General features: G+C 47.7%; 1 protein-coding gene across 2 annotated transcripts in view; it reads left to right on the top strand.

Moving 5' to 3' along the window:
- Positions 1–1,523: 1,523 nt before the first annotated feature.
- LOC120808443 (pleckstrin homology domain-containing family G member 1) overlaps positions 1,524–21,616 on the top strand; it is a 31,292-nt gene continuing 11,199 nt past the window's right edge. Inside the window, exons 1-4 of one of the 2 annotated variants that reach the window (XM_040161377.2) lie at positions 1,524–1,970; positions 15,223–15,791; positions 19,036–19,136; positions 19,869–19,938. In XM_040161377.2, coding sequence (XP_040017311.2) covers positions 15,372–15,791; positions 19,036–19,136; positions 19,869–19,938 — 591 coding nt within the window. In that variant the 5' untranslated portion in view covers positions 1,524–1,970; positions 15,223–15,371. Of the gene's footprint in view, positions 1,971–7,582; positions 8,088–15,222; positions 15,792–19,035; positions 19,137–19,868; positions 19,939–21,616 lie in introns of those variants that run through there. The other variant, XM_040161376.2, reaches the window with a different exon arrangement.

Here is a 21,616-nt window from a genome sequence, read left to right as displayed (position 1 = left end):
AATGTGTGGTCGCATAAATTGAGTTCCTCCCGTTCCACCAAAGTGACAGCGCGTTGTCTCCCAGCCTATTGATTCAAACGTGGAGGTGCGGCGGCTCTGGAGTTATTTAAAGGCACACTCGCCGGAGCTGGACAGAGTTGCGTCAACAAACAAACTAGAAACGAGTTTCACTCGTTAGCGTTTCCTGTGCTGTCAATTCCGAGCCACCAGGAAACCTCTGGGCGGGGGAGATAAAAACGAGATGTTTGGTGACGCGATAATGACTAAACCATCACATGCAGTGTGATTCACCTGCAAGATGAAATCTCATCTGGTTTGATTCCTTCATCAGTAAACAAGCAGCTGATGACCAGAGTACCTACATTACCTTCGTCACAAACAGGACATTGAGGAATACTCCGGCCAACGAGTGTTCTCATAACCATATACTATGACACTTTGGATATCTCAAACAATCACTGGAAACTGTCAATTCACTCCCCTTTTCCGCGTGGAACAAGCTGCCCGACTAACTCCACCTACCTGAACCTCGACGCCGAATAAAAAACAATGCTGAGAGCCTCCAGCTGGCAGCGAGCTATCAGCTTGCTTTTCCTCGGACACGGTGCCAAAGTCTGTCATTGTCCCCGTGTGTTTCAAAGTGCAAGGTGTGGTGTTGGTTTACAAAGGACTGCGTTTTAGGGTGATGGCAGCCAGTCGCTGACCCACATCGGCCCTGTTTTTTGGGCCGTTACAGTTCACTGCCAGCGCGGGTCACAGAAAGCGGGGTTGAAATAGTTCGAGTGGTTTTAAGAGGGTGAAGGTAAATTATTTTCAGAGTTAAGTCCGTCCGTCGTTGGTTCCATATCAAAGGTTAATGTCTGAGATCTCACAGCGACCAGAGCATTTCGTATTTTTCCTGGAAAAAAAGACCTGTGAAAAACTAGGAAGTGAGAAAGTGTTTGTGTGCGCGTGTGTGTGTGTGTGTGTGTGCGCGCGCCGACAGACCCAGGAGCTGCTTCGTCAATCCCAGGAAGCCCTGCAACCAGGAGGCTGGAGCCAGTGGCTCAGAGAAAGGGGACTTTCCTCCATCCTGCTCTGATAGGAAGCAGAACAATGACCCAGTTACTCACACATACAATGACCACTGGCTTGGATATTTTCTGTGTGCGCTCACACAGACCAGCTCACAGCAGGTTGCACTGACCCCTGCAATCTCTGCCTGTTTTCTTAGGTACATTCAAGAAGCTGTGATATTAAAGATGGCCGGCAAGTCAAGACCAAGGAAAAAGGCCGAAAAAGAAGCTCCATACTGATGCTGTGTGTAATGTGACCCACAGTTTTTTGGGGGGCGGGGGGTAGACGAGATGACTCGTCCGTGCGCTGCCCTCTTTTCCTCTCCCTCCTGCATCAGCTTTTGGTCACACACACCCACACCCTTGTCCCCCCCCCCCCCTATCACTCCTAGCCACAGTTTCAGCGCCAGCTCGCGCTCGCTTCCTGTCACTGGCGTCGCCCTCGGTGCTGCGGGGTCAAACCACCCCGCAGAGTGAGAGACGGAGCAAGGGCCCAGTTGGAAATGAGGGAACGAGGCTAGTCCTGCACCAGTAATTGGTCAGGAAGTGCACTGCTTGGATTTGCTAGCGCTTCTCTCTCTCCCTCTCTCCCCCCTCCCTTCCCTCCCAGTGGGAAGTCAGTTCAGTTGTGTTATGCTTCCATCTGTTCCCCTCTCTCTCTCTCTCTCTCTCACTCTTTCCTCCCAGCGTCCCTCTTTCTCTCTGAGCTCATCTCACAGAGGGGTGGACCTCGAACCGGGGCGGCCCTCGACGCGAGTCCTACCCGCCTTATCTGAAGCCATTTAGGGTTTCCATGACTGCGCGTTTGGCGTGAAACCGCTTCAGTGCCTGGTGATGGATCTAACGTGTGATGAGAGGACACAGGGTGGCCAGCGGCTGAGAGCGGGCTGATCGCGGCGGATGGTCTCTCTTGAGGTGAGTGGTCAACGGTCTTTTCGTGTGGCGCTGTACACTGCCAGGACGCGGAGAGGGGCCTCCGATTTTGGGTAAATGGTTCTGCGCTCACAACATCCTTAGGTGACACTGCTACTCTTCGTAATAGCGCAGCTCTTTATTGAATCATAATGGCACTGGTTGACTCCACTAAACCCAATCTGACCTCCAATTACATGGTCCAAAAGTCTCAATTTGGCGGCGCCCACTTGTCTGATTAGGAACCGTGCTGCTGTACCTGGACGATCGGTTAGGCTTAAGCTCCGGGAGTCAATGCTGGACAGACTCGTAACAATACAAACTCACCGTTTGTGTTTCTGAGGGGATGGTTGGTACGTGTGTTATGGTTGAAGATCCGTTGATTGACTAGATTTGACACCTCGTTTAACAATGTTTTTAGTGCTATTCAAGCATCCGTTGTGGGGTTTTAAGTTTCAGGATAGTCGTTGTTTTTGAAGCCCTACATCTCCAACGCGGGACACTAGATAGTAATCTGTCAACGTTGACCTCAAACATGGTTATGTCCTAGTGTAATTTTAACATAATAGCCAAGATGTTTGACCTGAGTGAGTGAGTGAGTGTGTGTGTGTGTGTGTGTGTGTGTGTGTGTGTGTGTGTGTGTGTGTGTGTGTCCTTTGTGGTGTGTCCTCATTCTGGGAGCTCTAACTGGAACACCCAGCTTCTGAGGGACACAGACGGACAAAACGGGATGGACTCATTTTCTGTCGAAGGGGACTTATGTCACAAATCTTTATCCGTCTGGATAAGACTTTGATGATATTATCATAGTGTTCAATAAATGCATGAAGGAACTCTCCTCCTTACATATACACTCAAACAGTTGGTACCAGAAAGGTGTTGTGTTTGGTTGCTTCAAAAGCATGACTATAGGACACTGCACATCGCGATTCCTTTGCATAAATGTAGGCAAATACCTTGTAAACCTTTTTATTATTCAAAAAAACATGCCAAAAGTGTGCATATTAAAGAAGACTACTTTCTCAATCTATGCTGCGTATTATTTTAGTGTGTCATGTGTTTCCCTAACGGGAGAAAAATCCCCGGGTCTGCTTTCTGCTGGTCTCCTTTCCTGGAGCGGGACCCTCGTCCTGCATTTTAATCTGAGGCCAAACACAGCTTCCTCCGAGTATCCGCCGCATATGCTCACATGCTCACTGAACACACAGCAACTCTGCAAACACACATACAGCACACAACTTCCTTTCCATATTGGAGATGCACTGTTCACTGCGCAAACTCAATTTAAATAACAAGCACAATGTATCACTTCATAAAATGTTGATAATGTTGATGAGAGACATTTCTATTCACAATCCCTGCAGCCAAATACATTAACTCATGAGACATGGAAGTTATATTTCCTTGTTTTATTCCCCCTCTTTTTTTCCCTGTGATCTTCTTCTTGTTTTGTTAATATGAACATCCACTCGCTGCATAGTTCAACTGACATTATCTCCCATCCTAAATGTTTTTCCCGGGTTCCGCTATGGCCGCGGTGCCACCCTGCGCTATCATTAGCGGCGGCTGTTGACCCGGTTCGCTGTTGACGAAGCAGCTGTAGTTATTTCTGTGTCGCTGTTGTTTAGTCTGCTTGAGCGGCGAAGACGCTCCTTGTTCGCCTGGACGCTCATCCGGGACAATTTTGAGGTATTCCTGCTGAAACCGTTGCCTCAGGGTGGTTTCTGGATGGCGTCCGGAATTCCTGGACTTGTCCTGGTTCTGCGACCAGACGGTTGCTGCCGCATAGGAACACCGTCCCTGAATCTGGAAAATCAATACAGGATAATGCAGACTTTCCACGCAGAGGGACTTAGACGGAAAATGAAAGTCTCTTCCCGGCTCTTGTTGGCTGCAGCTCACTTCATGATTTATGGACTCTCGTGATCCAATGCAGCAAATGTGTGCTGCATTGCATCGCCAAGTTGACAATGGGTGAATCACGTCCAGTTAAAGTGCTCTGAGTGGTCGACACACGAGTACATTCCATTCACCATTTTAAAACTAAGCTAAAAGTCTCTTTCCATCCATCGGCCTGATACAGATGTTCTCTTTGAACCCCACTTGTCACATTCCTTATGAATTAGCATGTTTTTGAATCGCTGGGAAAAGTCTTACCTGCTTCTAGCTTTAGCAATTCACTGGTTGGTTAGTAAGACCATAATCAAATATCCTCCCCCCCAAAAAAGAAGCCAGCTGCACGATAATAATCAACAAGTACACCTATTGCATGTTTTGCACTTACTCTTTCTGGTTGATTTAGTTTTCTTATGTTTCTTGTTTTATGGTTTATTTCCAAGAAACCTATCAACCCTTTTCTGGCACTTAAGGAATGTGTGTTTGTTTTTTCGCGCGAGACAGAGTGTGTCTGCAGGTGATCCATCTCGCTGGTGACAAAGACGGACACGGTCACAGAGGGAGGGGGAAACTGTATATGAATGACCCCTCAACACACAAACCACTGCCATCAGTCACAGTCTCTCTGAGCCTGAGTCTCAATCTATCGGACTGTGTGTCCTCCGTCTAGTCCTGAAATGTGCTGCGTAGGTTACCACAGAAACAGCGTTCACTTCACTGACAAACTGATTTCACATGCACGCGCACACACACACACGCACACACGCTGCTCACAGCAACAACACCCAACCTGCAAACCCCCTCCCTCCAGAAGAGGTTTAAGTGGACTAGGACAGTTTTTATTTCTGATTACACACACACACTGAAACATGTTAATAGGCTGTAGTATTTTAAGTAGGAGTTTACAATACTGTTGGAAAGCAAGTGATTGTGTGTGTGTGTGTGTGTGTGTGTGTGTGTGTGTGTGTGTGTGTGTGTGTGTGTGCGCTCACCAGTAAAAGTGTAGTATGTATGAACCCTGTGCCCCGCGTCACTGTTTGCGTTGCCCAAGTGTTGTGTGAAATGGAGTGGGTTTGTTCACAATAAGTATTTTTCTTCCCTCCCTCCCTCCCTCACTGTCCTTCCACATGCCGCCCGGCCTTGGTGATGAATGCCTCGCGGTCGTCATAGCGACCACCGCGGCGCTGTGGCTCCCGATCATCTTGGCAACTCGGCAAACTCTCAAACTGTCCCTCCGGGTGCTTGGCGTGAGTTTGGGAGGGTGCTTGTCCGTGTGTAGCTGGTTGTGAGCCGTGAAAAGGAGAGAGGCCTGTTGGGAAATCTGCTGTCTGAGTTGAGGGAGCGAGGAGAGTTGGGGCAGCGGCGAGGAGCACCGGCCGCCCTGCGTGGTGGAAAATGTATTATTGACTTGACTGCAAGCAGTGCAGAAAGTAGTCAGTCAATTCACATTTTGATTGTTGAGCAGAGCCCCTCTATGAAGTCTGGGAACTTTCTGATGGACAGATTAAAGAAAAGATTAGAGATTGTTTTGAATGTGGAACATTGGATCCTACATTACCCATCATGCAACTTAACAGCATCTTTCACTAATTGTTGATGCATTGCTTTAACAAATGAGATGCAATGATTACTATTCCCACCACTATGTTTCCAGTCTTTATGCTGAGCTACATTAACGACCTCCTGGCTCTAGCTTCTTAGCGTACTTTTTTATAGTAAAAATTAAAAAATTAAAATTAATTCAAATTAAAATAATTTTAAAGACTATTGATGACCAATAATGAATTATAATCAACACATAATATCCATAAGGATCATCACTGGAGTACTTGCCACAAGCTGCTGTAGTTGGGGATCGGATAAGAACTCTTAGCGGAAGTTTTCTTTTCGCTGTGTCAAATCTGTAGTCAAAACAACCAACTAATCTGTGCTTTATATCACCACTCTTTCTCTACTCTAGCCTCTCCGTCTCCCCTCTTACTCTCCTACCGTCTCCACGTGGGTAGCAACTCGTGTAGCGATCATCATACCCAGAAAAAGAGGAACAATATTGTTGCTCTGGTCGCACGCGGGGGGCATCAGATGAGCCGCGCTGCCGCCGTATGCTTCTGTCATCGACAGGTCGTGCTTGGCTGAACCGAGGAGTTTAGACGCTGCCGACCTAGAGGTGCCCATTGTGTGTGTGTGTGTGTGTGTTGGAGCGAGGGGGGTTAGAGGTGGTAGGGGGAGGTGGACAGTATTTGGATTGGGAGTGGAGATTTAGGTGCTTCGTGGGTCAACGGACCCTCAGACCTTTAGAGGGAGGAGTCGTGCTTCTTCAGGTTGTGTGTGTGTGTGTGTGTGTGTGTGTGTGCGAGAGAGGGGAGAGTCCAGTGGCTCTCTATTATTTTATGGTGAGGAGAAAGGGGGGAAGGGGGGGGGGGTGTAAGCAGGACCTCATGCTGCTGGGACCAGTGACTGTCTTTAAAGAGCGGCGACAAATAGTCGACACATTTGCTTTAGTGCGTGAGACTAAGGGCCCATTGTCTCACGTGTGTCTTCTTTACGGGACGCTTAGCCGAACCAGAAGTGATTTCTGAAATGAAACGAGTTTAGAGGACAGGCTTCCAACCCTTTGGATGGGGACCCCTGTGAGGGGTCCTTAGATAAGAACAAAGATATTTCTGTTAAGCATTTGTTTATTTTGCCAAACATTCCTCTCATTCTTCTGGGGTTTTTTACTAACAAATTATTGATTGATTTTAGTTCCACAAATAAACAATTCCTAGCTCAGTAGATTGTTGCTTTGGGAAATCAAGTATCAAAAGTTGGCATTTAATACATATTATTAGTGAACCAGCCACAGCGTTGTGTCAAATGCCGTGGCGGTCTTCTTCCTCCTCCGTACGCCGTGATTTCTCCACTCCCGATTGTTCGCTTCCAGCATTCTAATGTCGAAATTTCATTCACAAATGCTCGAGCACAATCTGTAGCTTGAACAAACAGCCCGAGAGCAAATGCCCGGAGGCCTTCGGGGTGCTGCCATCGTGGATGGAGGTGTAACATTACACATTTGCATGCGCCGCCCATGCTGTGGTGATGCCGGTTGGAAAGCTGGCGGTAATCTCTTTCAGTCTCAAGCCCATGACAAAATAAACCCCCCGATGACGACGATGACTGTGAAGCGGAATTGAACATAAGAGTGGGCCTTAAAACACAGATCAGCACTGAGAAGTTTGCCACGTTTTCTTAAATACTATTTGTGTAAAAGCTTGTTAAACATGTTTATTTCACCGAGTAAGGGATTGAAAAAAAAAGAAAGAAAAAGAAAAGCCCAAACCAGTCCGGCCTCCCTCTGATGTGGGACACAATGAGCGGTGCAGTGGACGAGGAGCTTTTGTTTGAGCCGGCTCTATTGATCAGCCGTAACACCCCCCTCAGCCCCCCTCACCTCCTTGTAAAGTGTGTATACGTGTGTGATCTCTGGAGCCGTGCGCCAACAGCAGCGGTTCAGACGCACACACCCTGCAAGCGTTACGAACCCAGCTTAAAAGTTAGATTTTGGGGGGGGCGAAGAAGAGGCCGTAATGAAACGGGGGAGATGAGGTGGGGGGAGATAAAAGAAGAGGGGGAAAAAAGGAGAGGAGGAACTCCCAGCTCCTTGTAATTTGCTGCGGGGAGCGAGGGAGGAGGAGTCAAGGGGAGGGGAATACCCAGCAGGGAGGGAGCAGTAGAGAGCAGAGGCCATTCACTCTGACACACACACACACACCCACACACACACACACATGAACACTTTTAGAAACACACACGCATGCGGTGGATGTGTTGCCGAAGGAGAGAGGGAGGGAGAAAGAGAGGCATTCAGACAGAGGAGATCCTTAGCAAACTGAAGTGAGAGAAAGAAAAGACATCAGCCAGGGGAGTGTGTTTGTGTGTGTGTGCGCCTGTGTGTGTGTGTGTGTGTGTGTGTCTGTGCGTGCAGGAGAAAACCTGAGAGTGTTTGCTCCAGTGTGTATCTTGGTGGAGCGGACTGCACGTTTGCTCCCAGAAGAAAGGACTCGCAATGATTTAGGAAACCTAAGGAAATCCGTCCAGGCTGCTGGGAAACAGGGTTGGGAATACTTTGGATATGTGACCTGCTCAAGAAATCCTGTTTTTCCTTTTTTAAATCTAAAAAACAAACAAAAACTGATTCAGTCTCATTGCTGGTAAATTGGAGCCAGAAAACCACAATGCCTACCGGTAAGAAGCAACCTTTCTTCTTCTACTTCAAATAGGTTCAATGATGTTTCCCAGCATGTGCAGATTATAGACACAAGTTTCTCTCCTCAGGTGAAGTGATTCAGTGATGTGGTGGGACTAGATTTTTATGTCAAAAGCACTGCATGTCTACAAGCCTCAGGCTCAAATTGTGGAGAATAAAATATGCTGTGTTTGCACGCCTTAATTCACGAAGCTACCGATGATCAGGATAAGAAGTATGACATCACAAACAAACAACAAAAATCTATGTCAAAAAGTAGTCCTCTTCAAGGGGCGTCTGCTCAAACTGCAGACGGCAACTTATAAACTAAAGGTCCGCTTACAAGCCGGTGATGTCTGTTTGCCTCAGCGGCGCTTTTGGGCGGTGTGTGTGTGTGTGTGTGTGTGTGTGATATCTTTTCCTCGGCTGACAGCGCTGTGTGAAGTGCCTTTGCAGCGTCCGTCTCTCTGCAGTACAGCTGTAGGAACAAGGTGCGCGCCCCCCCCCCCCCCCCGATGCAGAAAGGAGCATGTTTGCTTTACCGGGGGGGGTAAATTCTCAATGATTCTGCGCGTTTTGGTGCACGCAGCTTTCGCGATCATGTGGATCTTCATGTTACTCATGTTGCTTTGCAGAAATCTTATGGTTTGTTTCTCACTAAATATTTGCTAAAATAATGTGATTAAAAACCCAGAGATGTTTCTGTCTCTTCGGGCCAGCACATGTGTCGGTTTCCTTTTGCCGGGTGTGGGTTTGACCGAGTGTTGAGATGCCATTCTGCAGCCGGTGACCCAAATTAGAGCCTTGAGGGCAGCAGTTGGGGGGGGGGGGGCTACAAATGGGGATAGAGGGGAGCCGAACAGAGAGGAGGGGGCGGATGGGGGAGTGGGGGGGTAATGACTGTTTAGAGCAAAGTCTTTGGTTCAGGGGTGCCGGAGACAATGCACCCCTCCGTCCCTCTCCTCCTCCCCCCCTCCCCCTCCAACGCGCACACACACACACACACACTCAAAGCTGTCGAGGGTGGACGGGTGCAGAATGGCGGGGGCAGATCCCCTTTGGAGTAATCTGCCTAATATAGAAAACTAATTAATAGTTCTTTAATCTCACGCTGCTGTGTCCACACAGGACTGAACGGCAAGAGACTGAAGCGGGGGCCGAGTCCAGCTGCGAGCTTTGGGCCGCAATCCAATCGGGTCAAATAACAAGGGAGGGCCGAGGGGCGCGTTCAGCCAGGGCGTCAGTGTCCGGAAATATAAACGGGGTGTATATAAGTTTGCAGGTGGACATTTTTTCCCCACAGAGGCTGAACGCCGCTGCCGTGGGCCAAACCCATGCGGCACATTCCTCGCTGATGTCCAACAACAAACAGAGGAGCTCTTAACTCGTCGCTGGGATTTAACTCGCGTCTCCGAAACACAACCTGAACATGAGGGGATGATCTTTGTACATCAAATACGTGAATGCCACCGCCTGCGATGTTTCAATGCTTTTAGTTTATTGTGAGAAAAAAGCCTTTTGTTGCTAATTAGCCTCCCAGCTGTGTGTGCACGTGTGTGTGTGTGTGTGTGTGTGTGTGTGTGTGTGTGTGTGTGTGTTTACTTTGAGCATGTTTTGTGAGGCAATGAAAGCCACAGGAGTCTATTAAGTCACACTTCTAAACCTCGGTCTTAACCAGTCTCAGCGTGTGTCGAGGTGGTTCAAACGCAGCCTTGACATCGTCTTGTGCAGCTTGTTTTGCAGAGAAATTGGTCTCTTTTTCCCTCTACATCTGCAAACATCTGCATTATAATGCACAACCCAGCCAGCGCCGGTTGGCGCGCCTCCCGTCTCCCGATGCGATCCTCCTCGTCCCTCCTTCTCGCCCGCCTCCGCCCGCCCTCTTTTTCTCTCTCGGCTCCTCGTTTGGCTGCGCTGTGAAATTGTGAGTGACACTTTAAGGTCCTTAGCGTCAGTTGAGATCAGGACTGCGTCTCTATCAGAATCGGGGACTGACCTCTAAGTGGACGCAGCGGAAGATGTGAGGCCTTGCCCTAAAAAAAAAAAACGTGCTTTGTTCAGCTTGCGGGGAACAAATTCCCTCAGAAGCGTGTTTTTTGTATTTACTTCTTAAGGATGACGAGATCATTCGGCAGAATACTTCTCAGGGTTAATGTACAACAAAAGACTGGATTCAAAATGAGACCGAGCAAGTGGGAAATGGAAAAGAAAATAAGCAAGGGAGTGGGTGTTTGACCTTTTTGAACTTTTTTCTCATCTGATCTTCCTACTTTCATTCCTTCAGGTCCTCCCCTCCACATTTCTCACTCTCTCCCAGTCGCACATGTCCTCCTCCCACCACGTTTCTCCATGACGTTGTCTTTTTAAATTGCAGCGCTCCCAAGATGCTGCCAAAGCGAAGGCAAAAAACAATGGAGTACAACTTGTACTGAGACGCTTTTGCTTCCAACCTTCCACAAAAACAATCCATCCTCCTTCTTGATGGAAGACTGTAAAAAGGCAGCAATGAGCTGCATGGAATTGAACTCAGTTGCCATTTGGTCTTCATAGCGTAAACAAGAACACAAACAGACAAACAAAGTTAATTAAGTGTGTGGTCACGTCCTGACTTGGACAAAAGCTTTGGTATTTTCCTTCAAATGTTGGGTATTTGCAGACAAATATCACAGCAGTTTTATTCCAACTCATTTAGTTGTTGTGCTCCTCAGCGGCCAACAGTTGAAGGCAGATTGAACTCTTGTTTTATTAAATGTCTTCCTCATGCGGACAGATATGGCATCATTTCATATGGTCTGCTTAAGTTTTCTGGCTTTGCATTGTTTGTTTTTTAAAATCTGTTTAATTTTTCAAGTCACCCTTCCATTTTAATTCATCTTTAAATTTTGGAGGAAATCTTTTAATTGAACATAATTTAGCATTCAGCCAGAAATGGAAACAACTTAAAGTTTTTTTAAATGCTCCCATAAGATACACATTGTGCGTTGTGATATCCTCATAGATATGTGCATGAGTGTTAAATGTGTTCACATTGCATTGACGTTCTACTGTATAGCTGATTACATTCATATTAAATATATGCATGGTATAATTTGACCCCATAGGGATATTTAGTGGAGCTCATGTGACACTGCAAACATTGAGGGACTTCATGCTGCCAAAAACATATTTATAACATTAACCGAAATAGAAATAGAAGAAATGGGAAGAAATGAATGGCATATGGAAAAATAAGATGGCAAGACTCAAAGCAGACGCTGGATGCAACTGTTATTGCTGGATAAGGCATGAGGAGTGAGCATATGGAGGGGTCGCTACGTGATGTCTTTACCTCTCCTCACTGATGCCATGTTATAAGTGACCGTGTTGCTCTCGCTCTTCTTTTCGTGCTCATAGTGAATTTATTTAGTGCACAAATCGAGTGGTTTTACGGCTTTGTAGCGCAGTGAGTACCTGTGGATCGTGCTTTGGCTGCTGTTGCTTGCGGGTAGTTTTGTTGGATGCACAATGGGCACCAAGAGGAAAGCTCTCGTAGCGTCACTTCTCATTTGCCAGATTAGAGTTACATCAAATTGGATTGTGTAAGACCGCTAAAACGAACCCTTCCCTTCATTTTGGACCACCAATGCAGCACAAGTAGAACTGCGAGTAAATCCACGGCCAATGTAGCGTAATTCAAACCGTGGCATCGCTCACTAGACTCATTCCTTCTCTCCGAATTGACGCTGAACTGCACCCTCTCTTCCGCGACAGTCCTCCCTGCAACACTGCCTTTCACAGTCCGGCTGAATCCAATGTGAGCCTTGAGAGTGAGCCAAACCGGGGGGTATTTTCCAAAGTTGCATTCCTTTCAGTATGAAATCCTCTCTTTGATTTTACAGGGCTGTGTTTTATTGCTGCAGTAATACTCCCTGGATGTCGCATGTGGGCTTTGTTGCTGGATTCACATTGTGAGTTTATTACACGTGTTTTAAACCCAACACTGAGATTGTTTTCTTTCGGACTTTTTAGCGCTCATCTCCAAATGACACGATGCCTTCAAATATTTAAACTTGCCTGTGGTTTAGATGTCTACGTGGGGCGTTCACATGCCCATTACGAAACACTCTGAGGGCCGTTTGTGCTGTTCGAGCTACCAGTGATGAGCGCCGGGGGCCGTAAAGAGGCCACGGTGCCGGTGACGGCTGTTTGCTGACCACTCCAGCATAGAGAGCCCTTCAAGGGACCGTAAAGAGCCCGGCTGAAGTGCACGCTTTAAGTGCAGCGCGAGTCATTAAACACGGCTGGACCAGCAGTGAGCCTTGTCGGATTGACTGCAGCCTCGTACATCACATACGTGCACATGTTTGAATGAGCAGACACCGATGATCATTGGCTCTGGCTTGATTGCTGTTTCAGTCTCAGCTGTAATTGTGCAGTATTAAAGTGCCACAAGTCAATTTAGTGGCTTTTAATTGTGTGACAGCAGGTTGAGATTTTAACATTTATGTTCCCATGACAAATTGGGAACTTTTTCTCTCTGCAAATACGGGGGTTTGATATGACCAGAAGCTCCAGAAGAGCCACTAAATGGACTTTGTGTTGAGATTTTTTCGGTCAAATACTAATTCAAGATCAATACATTGTAATCGGATCACGTAAAAGTAATCGACTCTTCAACTCTTTTGTCTTTGTCGTGTTAAATGAAAGCCGGAGAGATTGAAGCCAAGTTGTTCAGGCGCTCACGGATTCACTCTCTCTCTCTGGTATCTCACAGTATCCTAATCCTTGGTGCACACACACACACACGCACACAGAGGAGAATCAGTCCCAACCTGCATGCTAAGGAGCATAATTAGAGATCATTTACAAGGATCAGGTTGAACATAATCTGGACAGCAGGTAACTGTGTGTGCGTGTGTGTGTGTGTCTGTGTGCATGAGCCAATTCACCCAGGAAACGGCCGGGGAGTGCCCCAAACATGTAGCTGGAAGGTGAGGAAGGAGGGGCTAGGTAAACACAAGATGGAGCAATCTCCCTTTGTTGTGTTCGAGTTTCATGGCAAACGGAAACACAGTTTGTGTGTGTGTAGGTGTGCGCGCACTCATGTTGCACTTGTACACTCTCTGCCGTCTCATATCTAGCTGAAATTGATGGTGTTGCACCATTAAGTTATTAGCTCAGTTAGCGTTATCTTTGGGGCGATAAACTGAATGCGTTATGTGTGAAACTCACACGCGCGCACACACACAGAATAGATGTAATAGTGATACGGGTGGATATATTACAAATTTGTCAAAGAAAATGTTACCTATTAATGTTCCGGTGTGTGATTTAATAAAAGCCTTTGTTTATTGTGTACGCTAACTTGAAAGCAGTGTATCGCTCATCCAAAAACCAAGACTGTGTTGTTTTCACTCACCGGATTCCTTCTCCTCTCTGATCTGTAATTGTTAAAAGAAAGTGGGTCAGGATTGGGACCGATTTTTGTACGGATGGACACGCATGCTTGGTGAACCCGTTCCAAACATGTCTGAGGAAACAGATTTCGTGCCATCTCAGTTTTTGGATGCTCTAATTCCTTCCTGTTTTTCCGCATAGCAGTGAAGCGAGAAGCGGCCGCTGGTGTAGAAAGTGGAGCCTTCAAAAAAACGCGGTAAAAGGAGAGTGAACATTATACTCCAAGCCGGCACAGTACATCATTATTTTGTTGAAAACAATCTGCGATCATGTCAGCAGATTGAAAGGATACAAATCGCCTTTTGAAAACTCAGTGAATTCCTGGGAAAAGAGTCCAACCCATCTTCTCGTACAACATCGTCATGGCTGCCGCTATCAAACCTGTGATCTCTCCATCACAGACCGTTCAAACGGTCGAGCCGCCTGCTAAGGTGCTTTCAAAAGAGGCGTCGCCATGTCATAAAAAGAGCTCCATGGCACCTATTTGAAAGGTGAGAGATTCTTTGAGCGTGTTCTCGGTTTCACGTTTCATGTCTTTCGTGCCTGTGATCTTGGATGCTTTGAAGCGAGGCGGGGCGAGGGTTAGCCTCGGCCCGGCGTTGCTGGCGGCGAGAGAGAGCGACGCTGCCCTGTGAGGCATCGGATCCAAATGTTGCCACAACAGCAGTGCTGCCGGCTCACCGGCGTCTCGGGCTTTGATGATGAAGACTGGTGTCAAACTCCCCGCTGAGCTGGTATGAGGCCCCCTCGTGCCGTCCTCCCCTTTGCTTTTCCGCTCTGTTGATTTTTCTCCCGGTTCTTCCCATCAAAGCTGGCGTTTCTGTTTGAGCCGGACCTTGGAAAACATCGAGGCGAAACCCGGAGGGCCGTCTGATACGCTGCATGTGGGGGGGCCTTGGGAGCCGGTAAACGCTTTTGAGCAGCGGCACCGGCCTGGCGCAAAATAGACTCCTGTAGACTCACACACACACACACTTGTCTCTCCTCCACCCTAATAGGGCTCTCATTCATTGCCTCAGAGTGGAGTGTTCTCAGCATTACACTCCTAATCCTGTCATTAAACTTAATTTTTTTTCTGTCCTGCTGCAAAAAGGCTCTCTCTCACACACAGCTTCGCCGTTTTCAGAAATATATTAGAAATCAAAGGTTTCTTTGAGTAGAAATCTGGGAGGGCTGGTGGTCCTTGTATGGAGGGTGGTCAGTCAAACTGTGGTCAGCTAGAATGTCAGGAATTGGGATGCTAAACAGAATAACACTGTAGGAATATGAAATTGGTGTTGTAGCTGTTGGGAGTTACATACAGCGAGTAGTTTGGGGAAAACAAATAACTCAGTCGGTGCCTGTCTCATGTGTGAACTTGATTTTAATTTTACCGTTACGGAGTCATATAGTTACGATCAAACAAATGCAACTTTGCCTAAAAGACCTAATCTAACTTTTCTAAATATTTATGTTCGATACTGAGCAGGACACGGGCGCTGTTCTTTTGGTCTTGTTCTTCTGGTCGTAACGTCATTGTTGCAAACGGCAACAACATCTATCCTGTATGCAAGCGTTTCCTTGGAGCCACTGAGACAACAATGGAATAGAACAGACAGAATAGAAAATGTTTGTTTTTTTGCAGGAGCTATTTAGATATTTGAAGTATCGTTATACATTTGTCATGTGTTTGACTGACCACAACATTTCCCCCTCTAGACGACTACAACTACCTGCCTGATGCGCTTCCTCCTCTCCCTGAAGTCCCGGACCCCGGCTCGGCCCTGAGCTCCGTTGACATTCCGGCCCGCTGCCTCCGCAACCCGGCCTTCCGCCACACCTCCTCGCGCTACTGCTCCGCCCTCAGCATGGACTCCTCTCCCGACAGCGCCGAGCGGCCCATCAGCTACAGCTCTACCTCCTCCTCAGCATCGTCCCGCGACAGTCACTGCTCGCTGGGGAGCCGCTCCGCCCTGGTCGCCGCCCCGCACTGCAACCCGGCGCAGCCGGACCGGGACTCTGGGGCGATCCGGCTGGAGCTGGTCCCCGCCCGGCAGCTGGGGTGCCGGGAGGAAGACAACAGAAATGAGGGACGGGTGGAAACGGGGCGGGGGCAAGGGAGACAGGGACAGACTCTGACGGAACATTCGGAGCCCGAGGTTGGTCCAGATGGACCAGGAGAGCCAACGGGTCAGGTGCAGGGACCCAGGACGTATGTGGACCGGGTGGTGCAGGAGATACTGGACACAGAGAGAACCTACGTCCAGGACCTGCGCAGCATTGTGGAGGTGAGGAACCATCACCTGCTATTACATTAAACTGTGTAAGGATTTACATCTTGAGTTCAATGCTTTATTAGCATTTTTCATTTAGCTTGAAGAAACTTATTATTAAGGAAATAAAAATCTTTCAAAGGTCCCGGTTTTGAAATGTTTCCCGGCTCACCCGGTTGACGCCCAAGAAGCGGTGGAACCCCAGGAGATGCTGCTCTGTGTCACCTGATCCTTTAGCTTTTTGTGCTTTCCCCTCGCGTGTGTGTGACACGCACAACCGGGAAACCGGCGACACAACGAGGCCCCGTGCGCTTGCATGAGGGGTGTGGCCAAGTTACACGGCACCGGTATGACTGCACACAGAGGCACACGGTTCTGCTTTAAACACATAGACAATGCTGTATGCACACACTCAAATAAATACCCGCTTTGAACTGCAAGGGCACATGTGGTCTCCAGTCAGTGCATTAAGCGGCTTTGTTAAGATTTGGGTTTGGTGGTTTGCATCAAAGGTCGATCTCCTTTCTCTTTTTTCCTGTGTTCAGCTCTTTTTGGTTCTCTGTAAAGCTGCGGTGCATACATGTGATGTGTGTTTGGCCTTTACATTCTGCAGCTTAATTTGGATTGATCGTGGTGTAGAATGACAACACGTTTGCGTGCAAATTGCTTTGTTTTGCATCTGTGTATAAGCCGGCATGTGTTGGAGCTTTGCCCACCTTTTTCCATAATCCTCTATCGTAATAGTGCTTCCTCCCCCCCTCTAGGCGGCCTGTTTATGGACCAGTGTGTGTGTGTGTGTGTGTGTGTGTATGTGTGCATTTGGACTTGTTTGTTATTTAGGGTTAAAAAGGTCTGTTGTCAAAAGAGAGCAGGAAACTCTTATTCCCAAGAGACGGGATGAATAGCGGGAGTGAGGTATGGTCTTTGTCACCCCTGATTGATGTCCCGACCTGTCCCGCTCCTCTATTCCTCCCCTCCTCGGGACTGGAAGGTGAGGGAAGTGGGTAGAGATAGAGGAAGGTATGTGAAGGGATTTAGCTCTGAGATAACAATGTCTAAAGTAGGTTAAGAAAACACTGAACAGAGCTTATGAGCTGTTCTTAATAACTCTCCGCTCCGCGGACCACCTATTGCCACTATGGAAGCAGACCACCCAGCCCTGCAAGACCACACTTACACGGCAAGACAGCTAATTCTTTACCATTACTTTAGAGAAAGACACGTGCATTTAGCTTTTCTTCACTCCTTTTAATGACGGTTCCAGTGAGTGCACAGAGGGGACGGATGGATGCAAAGATTGTATCTGTGCGACCTGCGCTTTTAACAAGGCGGTTTACACACAGTGTGGAAAAAAAGTTGCGCATTTATTATCTATTATCAGCAGCGTCCCATACGAGCCGGTGCTGCAGCCCTTTGCCCGTCCTGCTTCCTGCAGTAGAAGAGGGTGTGACGGCTTTAACACAAATATTTACCCGGACTCCCAAGGGCTCACCTGTGCTTCGTCTGTCACCGGCAGTGTTGTGGTCCAGGCGCACACGCACACGCACACACAGGCGCCTGACCATGTGTAAGCTGTGAGCGTGAATCACAGTACATGTCAGCATCACGCGGTTTGCAGGTTGGCGGATGAGTGGATGTTTCCAGGGAGGCCACGAAGGCTCCGCGCACTGCAACTTCACTGAACAAGTGCAAATGTGACAACAGGCTTGCAGGCACAGACAACCCCCCCCCCCCCCCCCCCAAATCGTCTATCTTATTTGCTTTTCTACTTGCCCGTCTTTCCCTAAGTTGCAGTGTGTTGAACCCTCGGGGCCGCTGCTCACTTCTGTGCTCGGCAGTGTTTGTTAGTTCTGCGTGATCGCCCCCCCCACCCCCCCTCCCCCTTCGGCCCTATCAGTGTGCGTAATGAGGCCAGACTGTCACCCACAAACAACCTCAAAGACAAAGCTCTGATCCCTCTTTCCCTACTCCTCCCCATGTCTTTTCCCCTTAACGCATCACCAAGCCATTTGAAGCTGGCCAGGAATTTGGAAATTCAGGTTGAAGGGAACATCTCTGGACTGGCAGAGACATTGAAAGTAGTTAGATTTGGATGGAATAACTTGACCATGCATAACCTTGGAGTAAGGGGTCGGTTTTGGTGTTCAGGTGTGTGTGTTTGTGTTTGTGTTTGTGCTTGTGCTTGTGCTTGCGGAGGATAATGGTTAATGTGAGAAAACGTTTTTACATGTGATGTCTGATGGGAGTACGTAGGTGTGTGTGTGTGTGTGTGTGTGTGTGTGTGTGTGTGTGTGTGTGTGTGTGTGTGTGTTGCGTCAGGCTTTGGCTGAATGTGATGATTGAACGGGTCAGGCCAAGTCAGGTGTGTGACCCTGCGGCTAATAAAGCATCACATTACACATTATCTCCGACAGAAGACAAATTCTTAACATGACCCTTTGACTTGACCCCCAAACATCTCCACCAACACGTCCGTTAGTCTTATTCTGTTACTCCGATTCTCAAAACCCAAATCTTGGCCTAAAGGTCCTGTTTCACCTTTTAACCTCAAAACCTCCACGATGGCTTACATCTGTCAGTCTACGGTCCTTGTTTTAGCTGAGATAAGTAAAGTCTTTCACTTGTTTACATCTTGCATTGCAATTTTTCCAACCAAACTAATTCAAATCACTGCTCAGGATCAGCTACTGTAGTAATACTGAGAATGATGGACCGGATTTCAGACAATGAGACCCGGGAGCGAGCAGAAAGAGGTTATCTTTATCCTCATACGTCTCTTACAAGGTGTGTGTGTGTGTGTTGAAATGACCGGCGTGGGTGGGCGTTCAGAGCAGCCCAGTACTTTTCTCAGTGTCGTAACGTCTGTCCTGCCCAGTTGCAGACTGTGGTCTGTTTCGAAAACTATTTCTTCACTGGATGCTTCCTCCCTTTCCCTCTACCTGCACCTGCTCTCAATTTGAAATGTAAATACAGCCCCCCATGACATGGAGGGGGGGGGGGGGGCGGATGTGCGTGCTCTGCTGTTTCAAGTGTTCTTCCTGTGTAACTGTTTTCGTGATTTATTGACTCAAGGCCGCGATGACGCCGACATTATTGAGGGCAAAGATTATATGTGAAACAATAACGGCAAATGAATTACCGTTGGAAGGAATGAAGTGCAATGAGAATGACTTCCAGCCCGCAGCGGTCGTGTAAAACAATCGGTGCCTTTGCTGCTGGCTACTGCTCTGTCATGACTCTGTCCTCTCTCTCCCCACAGGACTACCTGGAGTGTATCAGCAATCAGTCTCAGCTGGCCTTGATTTCTGAGGATAAAGGCTCCCTCTTTGGCAACATCCGGGACATCTACCACTTTAACAGGTACAACCTACTCACGGGGCCTGAGACTTAACGCTGCGTTTACATTGTAACGGATTGAAAGATCGGTAGAGACCCCCTTTAAAGACCCGCTAAAGTCTAATCAGGCTTGATTATCTTAAACCTCAGACTTTTCACTGGTATTTTGAGTAGTGAAACTGGGGGGACCACCTGTTAGTTTCTGCAGGAGCATTGTGGCTGTCAGGTGTGTGTGTGTGTGTGTGTGTGTGTCTTAGTGTGACACCGTCTGCATATTTGTCCCCACTGGCACCGGTCTAAGCCGAGGTAGCTAGCTGAGCATCCCGGTGCGTCGCCACCCACGGTGGTCCGGGGACGCGAACGCGCACACGCTCTTTTCTCTGCTCCGATCCATTTCTCAGCTGTCATGCTCAGACAAACTTGCCAGTAAAAGGAAACATAAAAGCAGCTTAAGCCGTTCGCGATGACCTCATACTTCAGCCATGAGACAATAACTCCAAAAGTGGGTTTTTGTTTTTTCTTCCTCAGTGTGCAAAGACACACACATACACAACTACACACACAGGAGCTGCCTGTATGAACTCATGGCATTTTCTCATCTATTCAGGGCCAAGTACCATAAGACGTTGTTTCTGTCAAGGCTAATGAATCGTGGGAGAGAAGTTTATATTCTTATGTGTCAAGATGCCGTAAACTGTGCGTGCAGATTTCTGCCATCAAATACGTATTTTTATTTGAGCACTTTGTTTGTTTCAGGGATCTTCTTCATGATCTTGAGAAGTGCAACGCTGACCCCGTTGCCATCGCAGACTGCTTCGTATCCAAGGTAACGACAGCCGCCTCCCTGCTGATGTTTTCTATTTTCTTTAGTTGGTGCTTTTTAGTTAAATGACGTCTTTTTGCATTATTGTACTTCTTCTACTGTCTGTAGAACTGTCTAAACTTCTCTCCTGCTGGTTGACCAGACAGCTGGACACACGGACACAAACGGGACAGGAAATGAGAAATAGGCCATGCACTGTTCTCAGCGATTAGTTGGGGACGCTGCATGAAGCACGTTTATTGATGCTAGCAGCGTCGTTTGAAGGGCAGGAGTGTGAAGTTTAAGTGCAGCAGGGCGGTGGGAGAAAGGAAAACTCAAGAGGAATTTTAAGGACCGTCCAAATATATAATCACCTTTTTTACTAGAGGGGGATAATAGCAGTGCTTCATCAAGAAAAAGTGGACTCCGCAACTGTTGTCAAAGTATTACTGGCGACTCGGTCAGGGTGTTTCAGCTTTTCTTCCACTCGTCAAACACCCCCCCCCCGCGGCCCCCATGCCCTTAAAAAAAGAAATGATTGCCTGATTATCTCCCATGACTATGTGCTGCATTCCAGGACTTCCTCTTTGACATTTTACATTGCCTCCCTACCCGACTGCAATTACACCCGATACCACGGAGCAACTGTCTGACCGTTAATGAATAAATCAAGCCGCAGTCTGCATCACTGACTCCCTAAATAGAGCTGCCGTTGTTTAGACCGAGCGGTTTTATAGCAGCCCACTCTGAATAATTAGCCGAGATCCATAAACAAAACCAGCACCACGACGTCTCATGATGGACCGATCGCAGGGCATCACTAACCTGGAAAAAGGACTTCTAGCCAGTAGAGCGTTTATTACCCCAAAAAAAGAGTATGGCTTCCTCATAGCCCGGGGTTACATTGGGACAAAGCCAGATGACAATGAGGTCAAATCACATCCTCCTGGCTCTGATTACCTTCCTCTCAAGAGGCTGTCCATTAAAACCATTAGAAGTGCTGCTCCAGGACACCTGCCTCTGTTGTGTTTCTCCTCTTAATGGTCACACGCATGAATACCATTTACGTTAAGGTTTTATTGTTGCAAATAAAAAATAATCTCAACGCAGGTTTCATTGGTTTCTCAGGAGACCAATTCAATTTTAAACTGAAGCTGTTCGTCAGGAGTGCAAGTTTGTGCGACCTCCCGTTCTCACACACTGACTTCTGGTGACGGGGCTGTAACGAGAGCCCCTTTGTCTTTCTGACTGTTCGTCATGGCTGCTAATACCCAGAAAAAACACTAAAACCTCTACTGGAGTTGGTACTTGTGCAGTCTGAGCAGCCAAGAATCACAACTTGGCTCCTTGTTTGAAGAGGAGACCCATCTTAGTTGTAAATCTCCACCTCCACCTCTCAGATAATTGGCTTTCTATCCTCATGTTCCTCTCCGTTCCACCAAGTCTTATCTGCGCTATGTGATGAGTAAGCCTTTAATGCGTTTTATGGGTTGCTACATGCTGACTGAAGCGCAGAGAGCTCCATTACAACTAGAACAAGAGGCTTTTTTTTCTTTCACCCGGGGTGATTCTGTTGTGTTCATTGCTTAGCCGATGACTCAGTGTGACCGGTCCAGTCCTGACAGCTCAACAATAACTGCTGAAGTATGACTTTCTCATTAAAAATGATCCGACTCACAGAGTCGGGATTAGTAGCCACTGC

Source organism: Gasterosteus aculeatus, chromosome 18, assembly GCF_964276395.1.
Source record: "Gasterosteus aculeatus chromosome 18, fGasAcu3.hap1.1, whole genome shotgun sequence".
NCBI lineage: Eukaryota > Metazoa > Chordata > Actinopteri > Perciformes > Gasterosteidae > Gasterosteus > Gasterosteus aculeatus.
Note: the sequence above shows the minus strand (reverse complement) of the source record. Positions and strands in the feature narration are given on the sequence as shown.